Source organism: Chaetura pelagica, unplaced genomic scaffold (genome assembly GCF_000747805.2).
Source record: "Chaetura pelagica isolate M959 unplaced genomic scaffold, ChaPel_1.0 scaffold90, whole genome shotgun sequence".
In the NCBI taxonomy this organism is placed as follows: domain Eukaryota; kingdom Metazoa; phylum Chordata; class Aves; order Apodiformes; family Apodidae; genus Chaetura; species Chaetura pelagica.
This window is the reverse complement of record NW_009953496.1, coordinates 5380576-5395029: the sequence shown is the minus strand read 5'-3', so window position 1 is coordinate 5395029 and position 14454 is coordinate 5380576. Positions and strand designations below refer to the sequence as shown.

The 14454-nt window shown below is 37.4% G+C and overlaps 1 protein-coding gene across 1 annotated transcript in view; it reads right to left on the bottom strand.

The window, feature by feature from the left end:
• The window catches only part of L3MBTL3 (l(3)mbt-like 3 (Drosophila)), a 69390-nt gene that overhangs the window by 6725 nt on the left and 48211 nt on the right, over positions 1–14454 (bottom strand). The window contains exons 16-18 of the mRNA XM_009999121.1: positions 7370–7516; positions 5910–6074; positions 3037–3125 (exon numbers count right to left, since the gene is read on the bottom strand). Coding sequence (XP_009997423.1) covers positions 3037–3125; positions 5910–6074; positions 7370–7516 — 401 coding nt within the window. The remainder of the gene's footprint in view (positions 1–3036; positions 3126–5909; positions 6075–7369; positions 7517–14454) is intronic.

Sequence of the window (14454 nt, the reverse complement as noted above, 5' to 3'; positions counted from 1 at the left end):
GTGTTGTAAGGCAGAAAGCATCCTGAATATAAGCCTATTTTACCAAACAGCACCTTTCTCATTGTTCTCCTCATCCTCTCCCCTAGTATTTTTTTTCTAAAAAGGTCTCTTAAGAGTTGACAATCTAAGTATTTAGCTTTTTTTTGTTTGTTTTCCATTTGCAAAACATACTGTAACATAAATAACAGAGAGTAATACTGTGTGAAGAAATTCCAAGCAAACTGTCCTCCATTTTCACGTGTTTAAACAAATATATATGTAAAATCATACAGGTACACACATAGAGCAGCAGCAATGACAGCTATGGTTACCTATCTATCCCACACATCTTTATTTTCTGTAGTTTACAGCTATGCCAAATCCTAACAGTTCCAGATGAAAACTCTATGCTGGGCATCTGTCCATGCTGTGGTCTCTGGAAAATTTCAAGCAATATAGGTCAACTGGTTATATATGAGATTAGCAGAAAATAAGTTCACTAACGTGACACTGCACAGTGCTAAACCTTGTACTCCATCTGTTCATGTTTAAGAGCTCTATTTACTGACATGGAAAGGAACTTAACGCCTAATGCCTTTGAGCATGTGTGCAAAATGCTTCTGCTTCTCACACTGTGTTGTATCTGCTTCACAGGTAAGATGAACAGCACAAAAGAAGCATCTAAATTGCCAATTTACCCAACAAGATGGAGGAAGAAACCCAAAAACCAAACAATCCCCAACCCTGCAGCAGGTATAACCACACCCCTGACAAAAAGTTGTTTAGGTTTAGTGTGGGCAACTTCTTGCAGAAGACTGTGTTTTGACTATCATCTATGTCTGTAATAGTAGACATCTAAAAGTTCTCCCTACCCTCAAGTTCTGGTGTTCCTTGTTCTGTAAGACCTGCTTCCCACAGAGAGGCAATCTGCATGTGGGGCAGAAAAAATATGTGATGTACTCCAATTTATGTCTCAATTTTGACATTTAAGAGAAAAGTAACTTGAGGTTAGCCAGTTTCATCACAGAGCCACAAAGAGCTCCTTGAACCATGTAAGTGAAGAAAATAATCTGCTTGCCAACGCCAAGTGAGACAGCAGAAACAGGTGCAGCAAGTTCAAGCTTTTACTCCTGACTGCCCTTCTTCTCTGCTGACAGCTTGCTTCAGCATCAGCCCACCTGCATCTACATTCTTCTTCACACTTAATGCTGCCTTGCTATACTTGTCCTTGCCCTGTACCTTCCTTAATTCAGCACAGGTACTAGTAGTCACAGCTCACAAAAATCTGCACAACTGCAATTATTTTAGCTTGAGCTTTCCATGACTATGACAGCAAGAACTCAATGATCCACTTCCATCCTGAATATTAAGTATTGTGGCACATTTAAACAAATAATGGCACAAAATTATGAGTATAAAAAGGAGGTAGAAAGGATATCTTTGTTAAACAGTAACACAATTAAGTGTTCTAGTTTTATAAATCTAGTTATGCAAGACCCTACACAGAAATGCATCCTAAGTAGGTAAGCAGAGCTTGTTAGTGAATCTACACAAAATCAGGCCAGTTTTCTTAGAATAACAGAGCTGCAGACAATTTAAAATGTTCTAACTATTTGATTTGAAATTTTTGCACTGTGCTACATAATGCATATAGTCAACATGAAAACCTTGTTTCCATCCTGCTTAAACAAAATACTTCAAATGATCAAAAACTCTTTCATCTACTTTAGAAAGTTCTTTCATTTTCTCCAGAATTCTGAACTACATCATGTTTCAAAACACTGTAACAACCTGGATTTTTTTTTACATCTTTTGCACTCTTGTAATACATGGAATCTTTCATACTTCACACACTCTTCAGTGTGCCTTTAGATCTATCTGAAAAGTGCTGGCAAATGATGTTTTAAGATAAAAAGAAATGTATCCAAGGTTAATAACTAAAAATAAATCATCAACTTAATTGTATCTTTATGCAATACTTTAAAAGAATTTCCAGGCTTTTGGGATTATGAGCTCACTTAAAAGGCACGAAATATAGCCCTTAAAGAAAATCAGTCATTCAAGTCTCAAGATTTCTGATAAAAGCCTTACAAATTTTTTGCTAAACAACAAATTGCTGAAGAAAAAAATCTAAAAATTTACAAAAATTAATTATGAGATTAAGACATTTAACTTCTCACTGAACTTGCATGAGTTAATAAAACTATTGCAGCAAAAGCTGCATTGAAACAATGCACTGACTCAGTCCAATAACTAAATAGCCTGAAATACAAATTTTCACACATGAAAAATAACTATCTAATGTAAGATTGTGACGTTCTGGATTTGTGTTGTATTCTTTCTAAACAATGAGGAGAAAAACGAATACTGAACATCTACCTCAATCTGTCCACCTGTATTAGTGAACAGGCCAGACTTTTGACACAGCAGTACACAAAACCTCACAGAATCACTGAATCAATGTTGGAAGGGACTTCTGGAGAACATGATGCAATCTTCCCACAGAAGCAGGGTATTAGACTAAGTTGCTCAGGACCCTCTCAAGCCAAATCCTAAATAGTTCCAGTAAGAGAGACACCACCTCTTTTCTGGTCAGCCTATACCAATTCTTCTCATGGTGAGAAATTTCTGCCTTATATTAAAACAGAATTTCTCCTGAAGCAACTTCTGTCCATTCCCTTTTTTTGCACCACTGTGCATCCTGAATGAGAGGAGCTTTCATCTTCTCTGTAACTACCCTTCAGTTACTGGAGGACTGTGATTAGATTCCTCCAAGCCTTGCTCTCCCAAACTCCTCCGTCTTTCTTCATTAAATGAAAACTTTTTATACCACTATTCAATTTGCACTCATCTTTACAACTGTAATAATGTTCTTGGCAAAGCCTTTTATGATTACAAGATAAAGAAACACAGTGTTAAACTCTAACATAATTTTTGGACACAAATAGTGAACAGGGAAAATAAGTTACAATGGAGTTTCATGAAGAATTTTGAGAAATATCACACTCCTTTAGCTCTAGCTTTTAATATGAAACAAATCAAGTACTGCCAATTTACCTTTAATTTCATTTGAAATAAGCAGCTTATTTTCTGTCTCCTCTTCACACTCTTTACTCTTGATGGAGTCCTTTGTTTGTAGTACTCCACTGAGGGAAATAAGATGTTAATTTTTTATTAATACATCATAAAAATCACTAAGTATGATGACATCTCTTGTTAACAATGTTATTAACACATGAGGATTCCCATACAAAGGATGTTGTCATAAAATAAAAAAATGAGAGAATCTAATTGCTGACTTACATAGATGGCATGACTGCTCACATGAATTTTGCAATGAAGGCTCAGTGTAGCGTAAGCTACGATTACACAAACTGTATCAACACACTTGACTTCATAACTGCAACTGGAAAATATACAGAGGAAAGCAGTGGATATGTCCACAGCAGAAGATGGGAAGAGTAAACACATAGATAGCTGCACCACCTACAAAGCCTTATTGGTTATCCAGGCCATTTTTAGGAGCTGTCTGAAACAACATCTATTCCTTTTTCTCCACCCAATCTTCATCTCCACCCCACTCCACCTCCTGTACTAAACTGATGCTCTTTCATGCAGCTTTCAACGGTCCCACTGAAAATATCTGTATTCTTTTGCTGATGATTTTGCATTACTTCTTATCCATCTCAAAGAGCTGCTCTTTGCCTGCTGCCTGTGGCTGCTCCCTCAGCTTTGCACAAACATCTGAAAAAAATGGAATGCCTTCTATTGAGAAAAATGGGGCAAGAGAGGTGTGAATAAGACAATGTCTTAAAAGGCGGGTAGGTTTATTTGCATCTTAAAGTCAGTCCCTGGAAAGTTCCTTTCCAACCTCTGCCTTCAGAAGGCATTTCCATCCTGCTTTCTTACAGAAATACAGCTTAGATGAACTTGCTGACACTACCCATATATTTATTTCCCTCTGCTTTTAAGAGCTTGAGAACATTTGGCCATATCTCACTAAACCAGAGATACTAAGTACATAAATAACATTTTAGAAAAACCAGCACCAGACAGAACAATCTTAAAGCCAAGACTGCAAGAAAGCCCACTACAGGAATTCATGCTTTACTCGCTACCAGAGAAGCAGTCAACAAGAGCCTCTTTACAAATGTCCCAAACACAGATAAAAAGCCAAACTAGAGATAACATCTTGTTAGACATCAAGACTAGCTAACCTCAAAACACAAATCCACAGAAGAAACAGTCCTGTTTAATTCAATTGTTTACATTTATACTACTAAATACAATTTAGATATTAAACACTATTTAGATATTAAATACTATTTATACTATTAAATACAAGTAACCGTGTGGGAATAAATCAGCTAGGAGCTGCAAGTTCACTGACCTCAACAGAAATATATTTAACTCACTACTAATGGTGCAAAATGAACAGAACAAATTGGAAAAACCAGCTTTTGTAGTATGATGGGCCAAAAAATAATAATGGTATGACAAGCAATGCCAGTGAAATGCATTCAGCAGGCATGCCTTCTTGTGCCACAAAGGACTTACCCAGTCCACCTCCCTCAGAAATATCACATGCATTTATTTGCTTAAAAATTATTCTCCTGACCTCCACAAACACAGAAAAGTTGAAAATTAACATGCTACAAAGTAGTGTCATTAATACCAAAGCCACAGTAAATGATTGCTGTAATTCAACACAAGGAAGTCAGATCTCCAAAACCCGTAAAGAAACAAGTATCTTCCTTTTTTCTTGAGGCCAATTTACATAGTGACATACACCCAGAAATTTTATCTCACTAGTTAAATACAAGATGGTATCATAAATGGAAGGTTTTGGGGAAGAGTTGGAAGATAAACTGCATTTTCTTTTAAGAAGCAGTAATTTGATTTCCAAGCCTGAGTATTCACATTTCTTAACTGTAAATATTTCCAGAGTGGAATTCCTATTACAGTGAAAGTCTTCTGCTACTGTGAAGATAGTATAAAGGTACTTTCAAATTAAAACTGAATGTACTGTAGGCATGTATTTTTTTGTTTTGAATTTTAATCTCAGGAACATTCCAGAGGGACACAGTTTTTACACATATATTTTCACTAACCAAAATGTTCTTGTATAATCGTATGCAGATACCTCTCACTAGTTTAAAAAAAAAAAAAAAAAAAAAAAAAGTCGAACTGGAAATTAGCTGGGTAAAATTAAGGTTTAACACAAGAAAACAGATCTCATGGTTGGCTCATACGTGGTTGGTCCCTCAATCAAGGACTTCTACAAAACAGAAGATTACCTGGAATAGGAAGATATACACAACTGTGCTGAAGTAAAACATAATTAAATCCATGCTACAAGCTCAGCAACTAAAGAGCACACAAGTATTCATATCTATGTCTTCAATTATGCATATACACTTTGAATACACAACTAAAGAAGATCCACTGGGTATTGCAATAACCAGATGCTCAATATTTTATAACTCTAGCAGTTCATATATACCTAATGTTGTGAACAGTATATTTTACACCTTTTTTCAAAGGAAGTTTATTCAACTAAAAGTCCTCTCTGACTCTGGACAAGGAGTGTGGAAAGCTAGATGATAAAATGCAGATAGTCATTAGCAAACTCAAAGAGTTATACAAAGTACAAAGCCTCTGGGTAGTTCAAAGTTGGCACTTCCAATAATTTCACTGTCTTTAATTTTTTTTCCTCTACTCTGATATGCATTTCTTATTTCTTAAATATATTGTGACATTCCCTTACCCCCTATTTCCTGTTTCCTGAAGACAGCTGAAGAACTTCCATCTCCTTTTCTGTTGCTTCCTACAGATCCACGGACAAAACACTCTACTGTATGCCCTAGTAAACTGCATTTTAAACTGACCCTCTCCGAAAAACTCATACTTTAAAAGGAACTGATAGTTACCCAGGTGTCTTCTTTTCTTTCACATCACATAACAGGGGCTTTTTGCAAGGAGATTTACTTTCTGCATCTTCCTGCTTAGCTGCTTCTGGTACAGTTTTCCCAGATGATCGATTGTGAGCTGAAGACTTCACACCTATGTGAACAGGGCTGGGGCATTTTCTGTCACTGTTTAAAACAAATTGACAAAATGTTTAAAGCTGAAAGCAGAGGAGTTGTTGTTCAACTTATTTTCTCTATGGGTAAAGCACCATTAGTGTAACTAAAGAAATACAAAGTTTTTGTCTCTTTTAAGAAATACACAGAAATTTCTTACTTGTCACCAACAAAACTGTATACCCAGGATATCCAGAAATCATAATACAGAATTCTCTCCCTATGAAATAAAAAGTATGTTTGGCCAATTCAACAGGAACAGAATTTGCCAATTGTATTGTTGATAATGAGCTATCCATTTCAACTCTCTCAATTGCAGTCTCTCAACTGGGACAGTGAAAAAAAAGTAGCACTTGGCACAGTCCCTGTCACAGAGAACACTGCTCAACCTGTTACTGGCTTCACTGGGATGGTACCTGGGCTACCTGTCAGAGGGTATTCAGATTTCTATAACTCTACACTTATAAAAAACAATTTAACCAGAGAGCACTCTTTGAAAGCTGAATAATTGGATTTTTGCAGCATGAAACTGAAACAGTCTGTGAGAATGTAATTTAAAATACCATTTATTGAAAATACATGGTCATTACAGTGGGAACTGGAAAACTTCACTGCAAACATTCACATTTTCACATTTACATTAACGTAGCCCTTGAAAACAATGGAAAGCCTCTCTTCTTTTCCTTCCCTTCTTAAATTCTCTTGTGTATCCCCACAGCCCAAAAAAAGTGCAAGGGTCAGTGTCCACAATTTCTGATAGAAAGTCATCATCTGAAAATCCATACTCTTGGTATCAGAACCCTTTGCTTTTTCCCAGTGTACCTCCTTGAAGCTTCAGCTACAGACTTCAACATCGTTCTTGCAAAACTGACTCCCACGAATTTGATTCCTCATCCCCACAATAATGACAGAATTCATTGTGGCTATTCTTCACAAAACAACATTAATTTAGAGTCAGGCCACCCCAGCAAACAGAAGAAACACAAATAAATAATTTTCTTAAGTGAAACCAACTGGCAAACAATCAATTTTAAATTCCAGTTAACCACATAGTAGTCTAGATAGTTACACTGAAAATGAAACATAACTATTGTTAAATCATACACAGTAAAATCAGCATCTGTCTTTGGCAGCTTGGTGACTTTTTAAGCACCGATGAAACATTTTCTTCCCTGTTAATGAAAATGCAGATCAATAGGCAGGCCTTTCTGAAACCAGTCAGCCACTACACAACTACAAATTACACTGTAGAACACTGAAATAAAAGTACTGATGTTAGTCACAGATACTAATGCAAGCATAATTACTTGATTACTGGAGAGGTGGATCTTTCACTCGCTTCCACTTTTCTGTTTCTGGGGACAGGACTGGCTGCAGGCATCTCCCCACTCAACCGGTCAGGCAAGAGGCTTTCTTTGTTCAAGTTCATCTCTGAGTACGGGCAGCTGACTGCACTAGAAGTTGAAGAAGACAAATGCCTCCTTATTCTCAGACACTACTCAGTTCACAAGATCACAGACTCACAGAATTGTCATGGTTGGAAAAGACCTCTAAGATCACTGCATTCAACTGTCAGTCCCAACCCCCCCCAAAAAAAAAAAAAAGCCCACTAGAGCATGTCCTGAAGTGCCTCATCTACGTGGTTTTCAAATATCTCTAGGGAGGTCAACCACCCCCCTGTGCAGTCTGTTCCAGTGCCTGACTACTTTTTCAGTAAATAAATTCTTTTTAATATCTAGGCTAAACCTCCCCTGGTGAAACTTCAGGCCATTTCCTCTTGCCCTGTCATTATTTACTTGGGAGAAGAGGCCAACATGCACCTCCTGACAACCTCCTTTCAAGTAGCTGTGGAAAGCTATGAGGTCTCCTCTCAGCCTCCTCTTCTCCAAACTAAACAACACCAATTCCCTCAGTCTCTCCTCACAGGGCTTGTTCTCCAGACCCTTCACTAGCTTGAATGCTCTCAAGCAACTCAAATGAAATTACATCAGAGACCAGTTTTCTAGAAGCAGACACAATCAATTACTATAAAGAAGATTAGAAAAAAAATGCAGTAAGTACTCATGCTTTAAGATTATAATTAATCCACTGATTAAAAACTTCAACTTGATTGTTTTTAATGTTAATTTTTGACAGCAACTCATGTAACACAGATGGTACTAATTTGTATTATAGCAGACATTCTGGAAAATTGCTTGATTAATGGTTAGCCTGGTCTCTCATACGTATAATGTTTTTTTTATACCTAATATACAGGGTGCCTTTGCCTATAAAAACCTCTCTCCAAACAAAAAATGGTTATTTTTCCTGCAAAGGAAGATATTTCTATTATTCCATGTTGACACAGAAGCTGTGTTGCAAGAGCACAGTATAAGAAATGGTGCACAACCTCTTTCTGCAGGAAAAGGTCCATCATTGCAGATGCTTTTTTATGACATTCCCTTAAAAGACTGTGAGATTATAAGTATTTCCTATCATGCAACACTCCCTATTTCACTACCCTCTAAGTAGACAAAGAGAGACTCTGACACTATGCTCTCAAAATGACTTCTAAGTATTACTCTAGCAAATGTGAATGTCATACCTCCCACAAGAGGTAGGAAAGGGAAAAACAGCAACACAAATCACAATGGGCTGAACTAGGATTTTGCCCTCAGAAGAATGCAATGCATTGTTCAACTGATTAGTCAGGCTACATATTTACATTTCTAAGGCAATATCCCAAATTCTGAAAGGTATAAAGATGCCGTGACAGTGAATAACAACATGTTCAGTTTTTACATCTCCATTTAAGATAGAGGAGAGGCCGTACTGCACATAATGCTCTATTTGTGGTTTATGAGCCATGACACTAACTATAATCTAAAACTATCCTTCTGTACTCACCAGGATAATAACAAGGACCTCTACAATGATAAAATGTAAAACACCCATATCCTGGGATTTTCTTTATTTATATAACTACCTGCCCTTCCATAAACTACTGCAATGTTGTATTTGTTTCACTGATTGTTACATGCATGATTCCCAAACAGAACTGTCTAATATAAACAAGTCTAACTTGCCAGCCACATACCCTACCACCTCCAAATTATGAGAACTAAATAGAAATCAAACAGTGTTCATTATCATGGCTTTTCTACAAAGCACAGAATAAAAAAAAAGGCCTTTTGTTCAAAATATGCCATACATTCCCCTTTTCCTTTACCAATAAAGCATTGGATTCCCACTGCATATGAATCAACTCCTATCCTGACACTGGACTACTATTAGTAATCTGATTTTGGTATTACCAACATAAAAAAGGTTGGTGGAAATTTAACATTTCTCTCAACACTAGTGTAAAGGAGGAAATTCCTTATGGCTACACAGGCCAAGTCAGTCAGTCCTTCCTGGAGTTAGCAACACAGGAGTCCCAACAGCACGTCTGATATTGTCAGTTGGTTCATTTGAAAACAAGACAATATCAACCTTTTTTTTTTTTTTTTTTTTAATCCTTGTATAGCTGTGCTGAACTTAAATTATGAAGGAAAAAATACCACCCAATTATGATTTCTGCATTTCTAATCAAGATGAAATCCCTGCTTAAGGTCATCCCAATCAGACATTCCAAGCAGATGGTGTTCACAACAGCCTGTACAGTGTTTTCAAGGGACATCATACAGTCATCCATCCTCAGAGGCTCTACACAGGATGGTTATCGTTGCCTTCTTCTGAGAAACTGGGTTCCAGCACCTCCTCTGAGATACAAGCACTGATGGTTTTCTGCCATGAGAGCCTTTGTCCTGGATTGAGCCAGGACAAAGCCGATTTTCCTTTCACTGATTTTTTTCTTTAGTGAACCCTCTTTTAAGCAGCACACTTAATGAAACTAACAGCAAGTTTTCCAGTCAGTGAGTTGATAACACTGAAATGTTTATAGTTACTGCAGGGAGACCAAAGACACTTTGCTCTGCTTGTTGAATTTGCTGCTTTGGACACTTAAGGAGCAGAAGAGTTGTACCTACAACCCTCCCGTAGCGAGGAACAGACTAGACAGATGGCAAAACTGGCAAAACAAATTATTCCATCTCTATATTTTTGTGTCTCTCTGTATAAATTCTGGGATCATGGAAGTCAAGCCCCTTCCAACCATGGCCGGTGTCCACGGAGGACTCCATCTCTCCACCACCATTGATCCCCAGGCCCGTGCATCCCTGACCCTCACAAGTCTCCCTTCAGCTCCTGTCCGCTCTGCCGCTCTCTCCGGCAGCTCCGGGATATTTCGGAACTGCTCACACTAAGAAGAGTGCTCTGGGAGTTGCTGGGGGTGGGGGGGAGGTGACAGGGGGTTTGCATATTCCTGAACATGCTTGTATATATTTGTAAATATTTTCTTCTTTCATTAGTATTTCATTAAAGCTGTCTAGTTTAGTTTTCAATGCAGAAGCCTCTCTCCTTACTCTCTCCCTCCTTCCCTACCTGGGTGGACGGGGGAGCATTGTTGTCACTTGTTTATTTGCCTATCCTGAGCTAAACCATGAAAACTTTCACACCAGATGTTCACACAGCAGAATAAGATATAGCCAAACGGGTAGCTGGACTTCAAAGAACTACATTTGAAATAGGTTATTTTTTTGTTAATGAACAAGTTTTAAAGTCATGGAACTGAATATATGACCAAAAAATTAACTTTGAGGACCTAACTTTTATTTCTAATTTCTGTTAATCAGAATTTGGAATTTTATTGTAGATTTAACTATACACCTCTATGTACATTTATTTTTAATCTACTGGTTTTGTCTTAGGACTAGTCCCCGCCAGATGATTTAGAGAATAAATAAACATGAACTGAAAGATGGGGACAAAAAATGGAACACTAATAAAGAGGGCAAGTTGGTTTATATTCTCAATTCTTTAGACTGCTGCATCTATCACAATTATGTCTTTTTTCCCTGCTGCAAGATGAAAGATATGGGCTTCTACTCAGAAAAATATTTCAAGGAGCCAATGCTAGTGGCATTTAAGTTTGTCCTGTGATAAACTCATACCACTGTGATGAAATACAGTTATCAGAAATTCAGGAATATATTGGCTAATGTCAGTTCTGCCATTGGTTATAAGGCAAAACATGTCATCTTCTTTTGGCTTCCTATGATCACAGGGGTGTTTTGAGGCTTAGTGTTTTTAAGCAGTTAGAGGGCTGTCTCAAGGAAACACTAAACACTACCAGTGTGGTATTTAACTTCAGAGGTATTGTTAAGCAAAACTTAACACCATAATGAAATTTGAAAGTACAATTTCATCTCCAGCAGGCTGTTTACCAATGCTATTAATATAATTTGAAAAAAAAATGCAACAGACAAGAAAACCCAAGAAAAAGCCTCAAAATTCAGTCTTTTATTAGAACCTGCCTGTTTATATACTGCCTTTTCATTTAGTATTTTCTGGAAAAACAGAAGCTGAATGACGATTTCATCAGTCAACAGAAGTTATAATATTTACAGTGCTTTAGAACACTAGATGAATTTTTCTTTGGAAAAGAATAAATATAAATAATAATAAATAATTTTATTAGCTGTGTCATTTTTTAAAAACTCCTTGCCAGTCCTTTGATGCTACTATTACTTGGGGCAAAAAAAAGCACCCCCATCGACTCCATTGTTGGCTTTGTTTCAATAAAACATAGCATGAATGGGCCTGTGTATGAGTTACATGGCTTCAGATCAGTCAGTAAACCCTCCTGCATCTCAACGCCTCCAGCCTTCAGTTCAGTTTAACTTGCCTACTACAAAGAATAAAAAAATAATCTTGTTATTCCTACATAAGAGAAGTATTTTATTTATACAGGACTGTCAGTTCTACAGACAACTCATTTCATGGACTCAGAACTCTTACTGTTTAAGTTATTTAATATTAAATTAGAATTTTTAACTCTTCTGTTAACCCGAGCATAGATTTCTGCTCCAGCTTGCAGTTAACTCTGTCCAGGGGAGGTTCTGGATGCCCCTTCCCTGGATGTGTTCAAGTCCAGGTTCAATGGGGCTCTGAGCAACCTGGTCTAGTGGGAGGTGTCCCTGCCAATGCAGGGGGGGTTGGAACTAGATGATCAATAAGGTCCCTTCCAACCCCAACTATTCCATTCTACTGAAATGGCAGCAGAGTGGCTGGCAATACACAGGTCTGTAATGCAGTTTTCTGAGGAGAGGGAGAGACTGTTTCCAAAGCCCTGCACAGACAGTAAAAACTGAGCATTAAAATAAGCTTCTGCTTTTATCAATTTGGGAAAAGTCAATAAAGGAATAACACAATGTACCAATTTCTACTTCTTATATACCATTCTGAAGAACTTCTGGGATCACAGGTCTGGGATTTTCAAGTCAACAAAGATTTTACATAATCAGTCCTTTCCAGAACTGTCAGATAGAACAAAAGTATCACGACAGCGTATCCCATTTGTGGTTATTTTTCAACTACTCTTCTATCATTCTCAAGATCTATCTCTTGGTAGGGTTACACTACTTTCTACACAGTTACACTACTTTCTCTACAGTTCAAGGGTCGTAGAATTAACTGGGCTATAGATGGGTGGGTATGGACTTCAGCCTTTCCCAGACATCTGCAGATGCTCTTATCTTCTAGCAGGATGCAAAGTTTCTGAAGTACAGAGTCCAACTGGGTTACTCAGCCTCAGCTACACCTAACATCAGAAGGGAACGGAAGCCAAGATTGTCTCATAACCTGAGGAAGAGTAAGGTAGTACTCTGGTAAAATAAAGTTATTACTAACGTATTTTTTAATACCAAATAATAGTCTTTATGACTTTTTGGAATATTCTGCAAACCTGCGTGAAGTCACAGACAAGTCTCCTGGTTTAGCTGTACTGATTGGAAATATTACCAACCCCAGCTCCTCATTGCCTTTCAGGTGCAAGTTACTGTCAAGCACTGTCAAGGGATGAGGTTGTATGGCAGCTCCAGGAAAATTCACTTAAATTTCCTCAAACAATCCTCCTTGATGGGTTAAACAAATGGATTGGACTAACTGATGGTTTAGACTTTACCCAGAGCAGCCTATGTGCAGATGACTGCATCTGCTGGTAGTAATATGTGATTAGTAAGAAACCTCCAGCAAGAAGGTCCTGGCAACATCTGAGGGATGTATTTCTGAGATTTCCTGCTGGATTTTTGCTAAGTGATATCTTTTCTTCAGTTGACTTTATGGAAACATTTTTAACTCGCCTGGAAATAAGTGATACAAATGTCTTTTTCACAATTTACAATGCATGTTTATCATCAAAGCAATTTTTTTTTTTAGCAGAAAGCTGTTTTAACAGTCTAAAACTGACTCAAGAGTAGCTTATAACGGATTTGGCTGGGGCCAATGATCTTACATAAAAGATAAAAAGAAACTTGAGACTGGCATAAAAATCAGATGAGAATTACTTAAGCAGACACCATAGGAATAGATGCGACATCCTGCAGAGCTGAGGTTTCCCACGTTTCTGCACTGTGGTTCTCTTACAACACAGCCTCCCCCACAGCACATGCAGTTCACTTCAACTTACACATAACACATGTAAAGTTTCTGGAAAAAAATCTATATCCATGATATGTTGACCCAAAACACTAACGACCTGCTTACAACTAACCGCTTTGCATTACTGCTTGAACTTGAAAATCACTGCATGCGTTAAACATCAGAGAGCATACAATTCACAATCATAAATATGCAAGTGATCTGCACCCTGCACATCAGTCTCAGTTCCAACTGTGCAGCATAAAACCCTACATCATCTGGTGATAGATACCAAGTCCTTATTAACATCAACTTTTCCAAAAAGTAAGTGCTTTAACCCCACTACACAATTAATCACTGAGGCTTTCATCTGGTTCCTAAGGAACAAACTCTTTAAATTACTGCAGAACTATTTAGCATTTTAAATTACCATCCTTCCTGCACACAGGCATTTATGCAGTAGACAGATGTTGTACCTCTTCAAAAAAAAGATAAGCACAGTGAAATACATTTCAAGGTTGGCAAGATAAAAGAGGCAAGGGATTTGCTACCTGGCATGCATAATTATACCAATTTCAAAATGTCTTTGTTAATTCAAGAGAAAAGTGATGAAACAATGTTGAAATTTTTGGGGTGACCTGTATCTTCCAATCTGGAGACTCCAGATAAATAGCAAGAAGAAAAAAAAATCAGTAACAGGACTGAGATCAATACAGCCAGTTAACAGGACACTAAAAAGTATTAATTTATTTGCTATGAAACAGCAAATACCTGCCTTATGATCAACAAAATTTCTTTGATTATCTTTCTATCCCCTAGAACAATCAGGTAATGTGTAAATAATAGGATTGCTAAGAGCATAGCAACAATAAAATACAATAGATTGCCATGACTT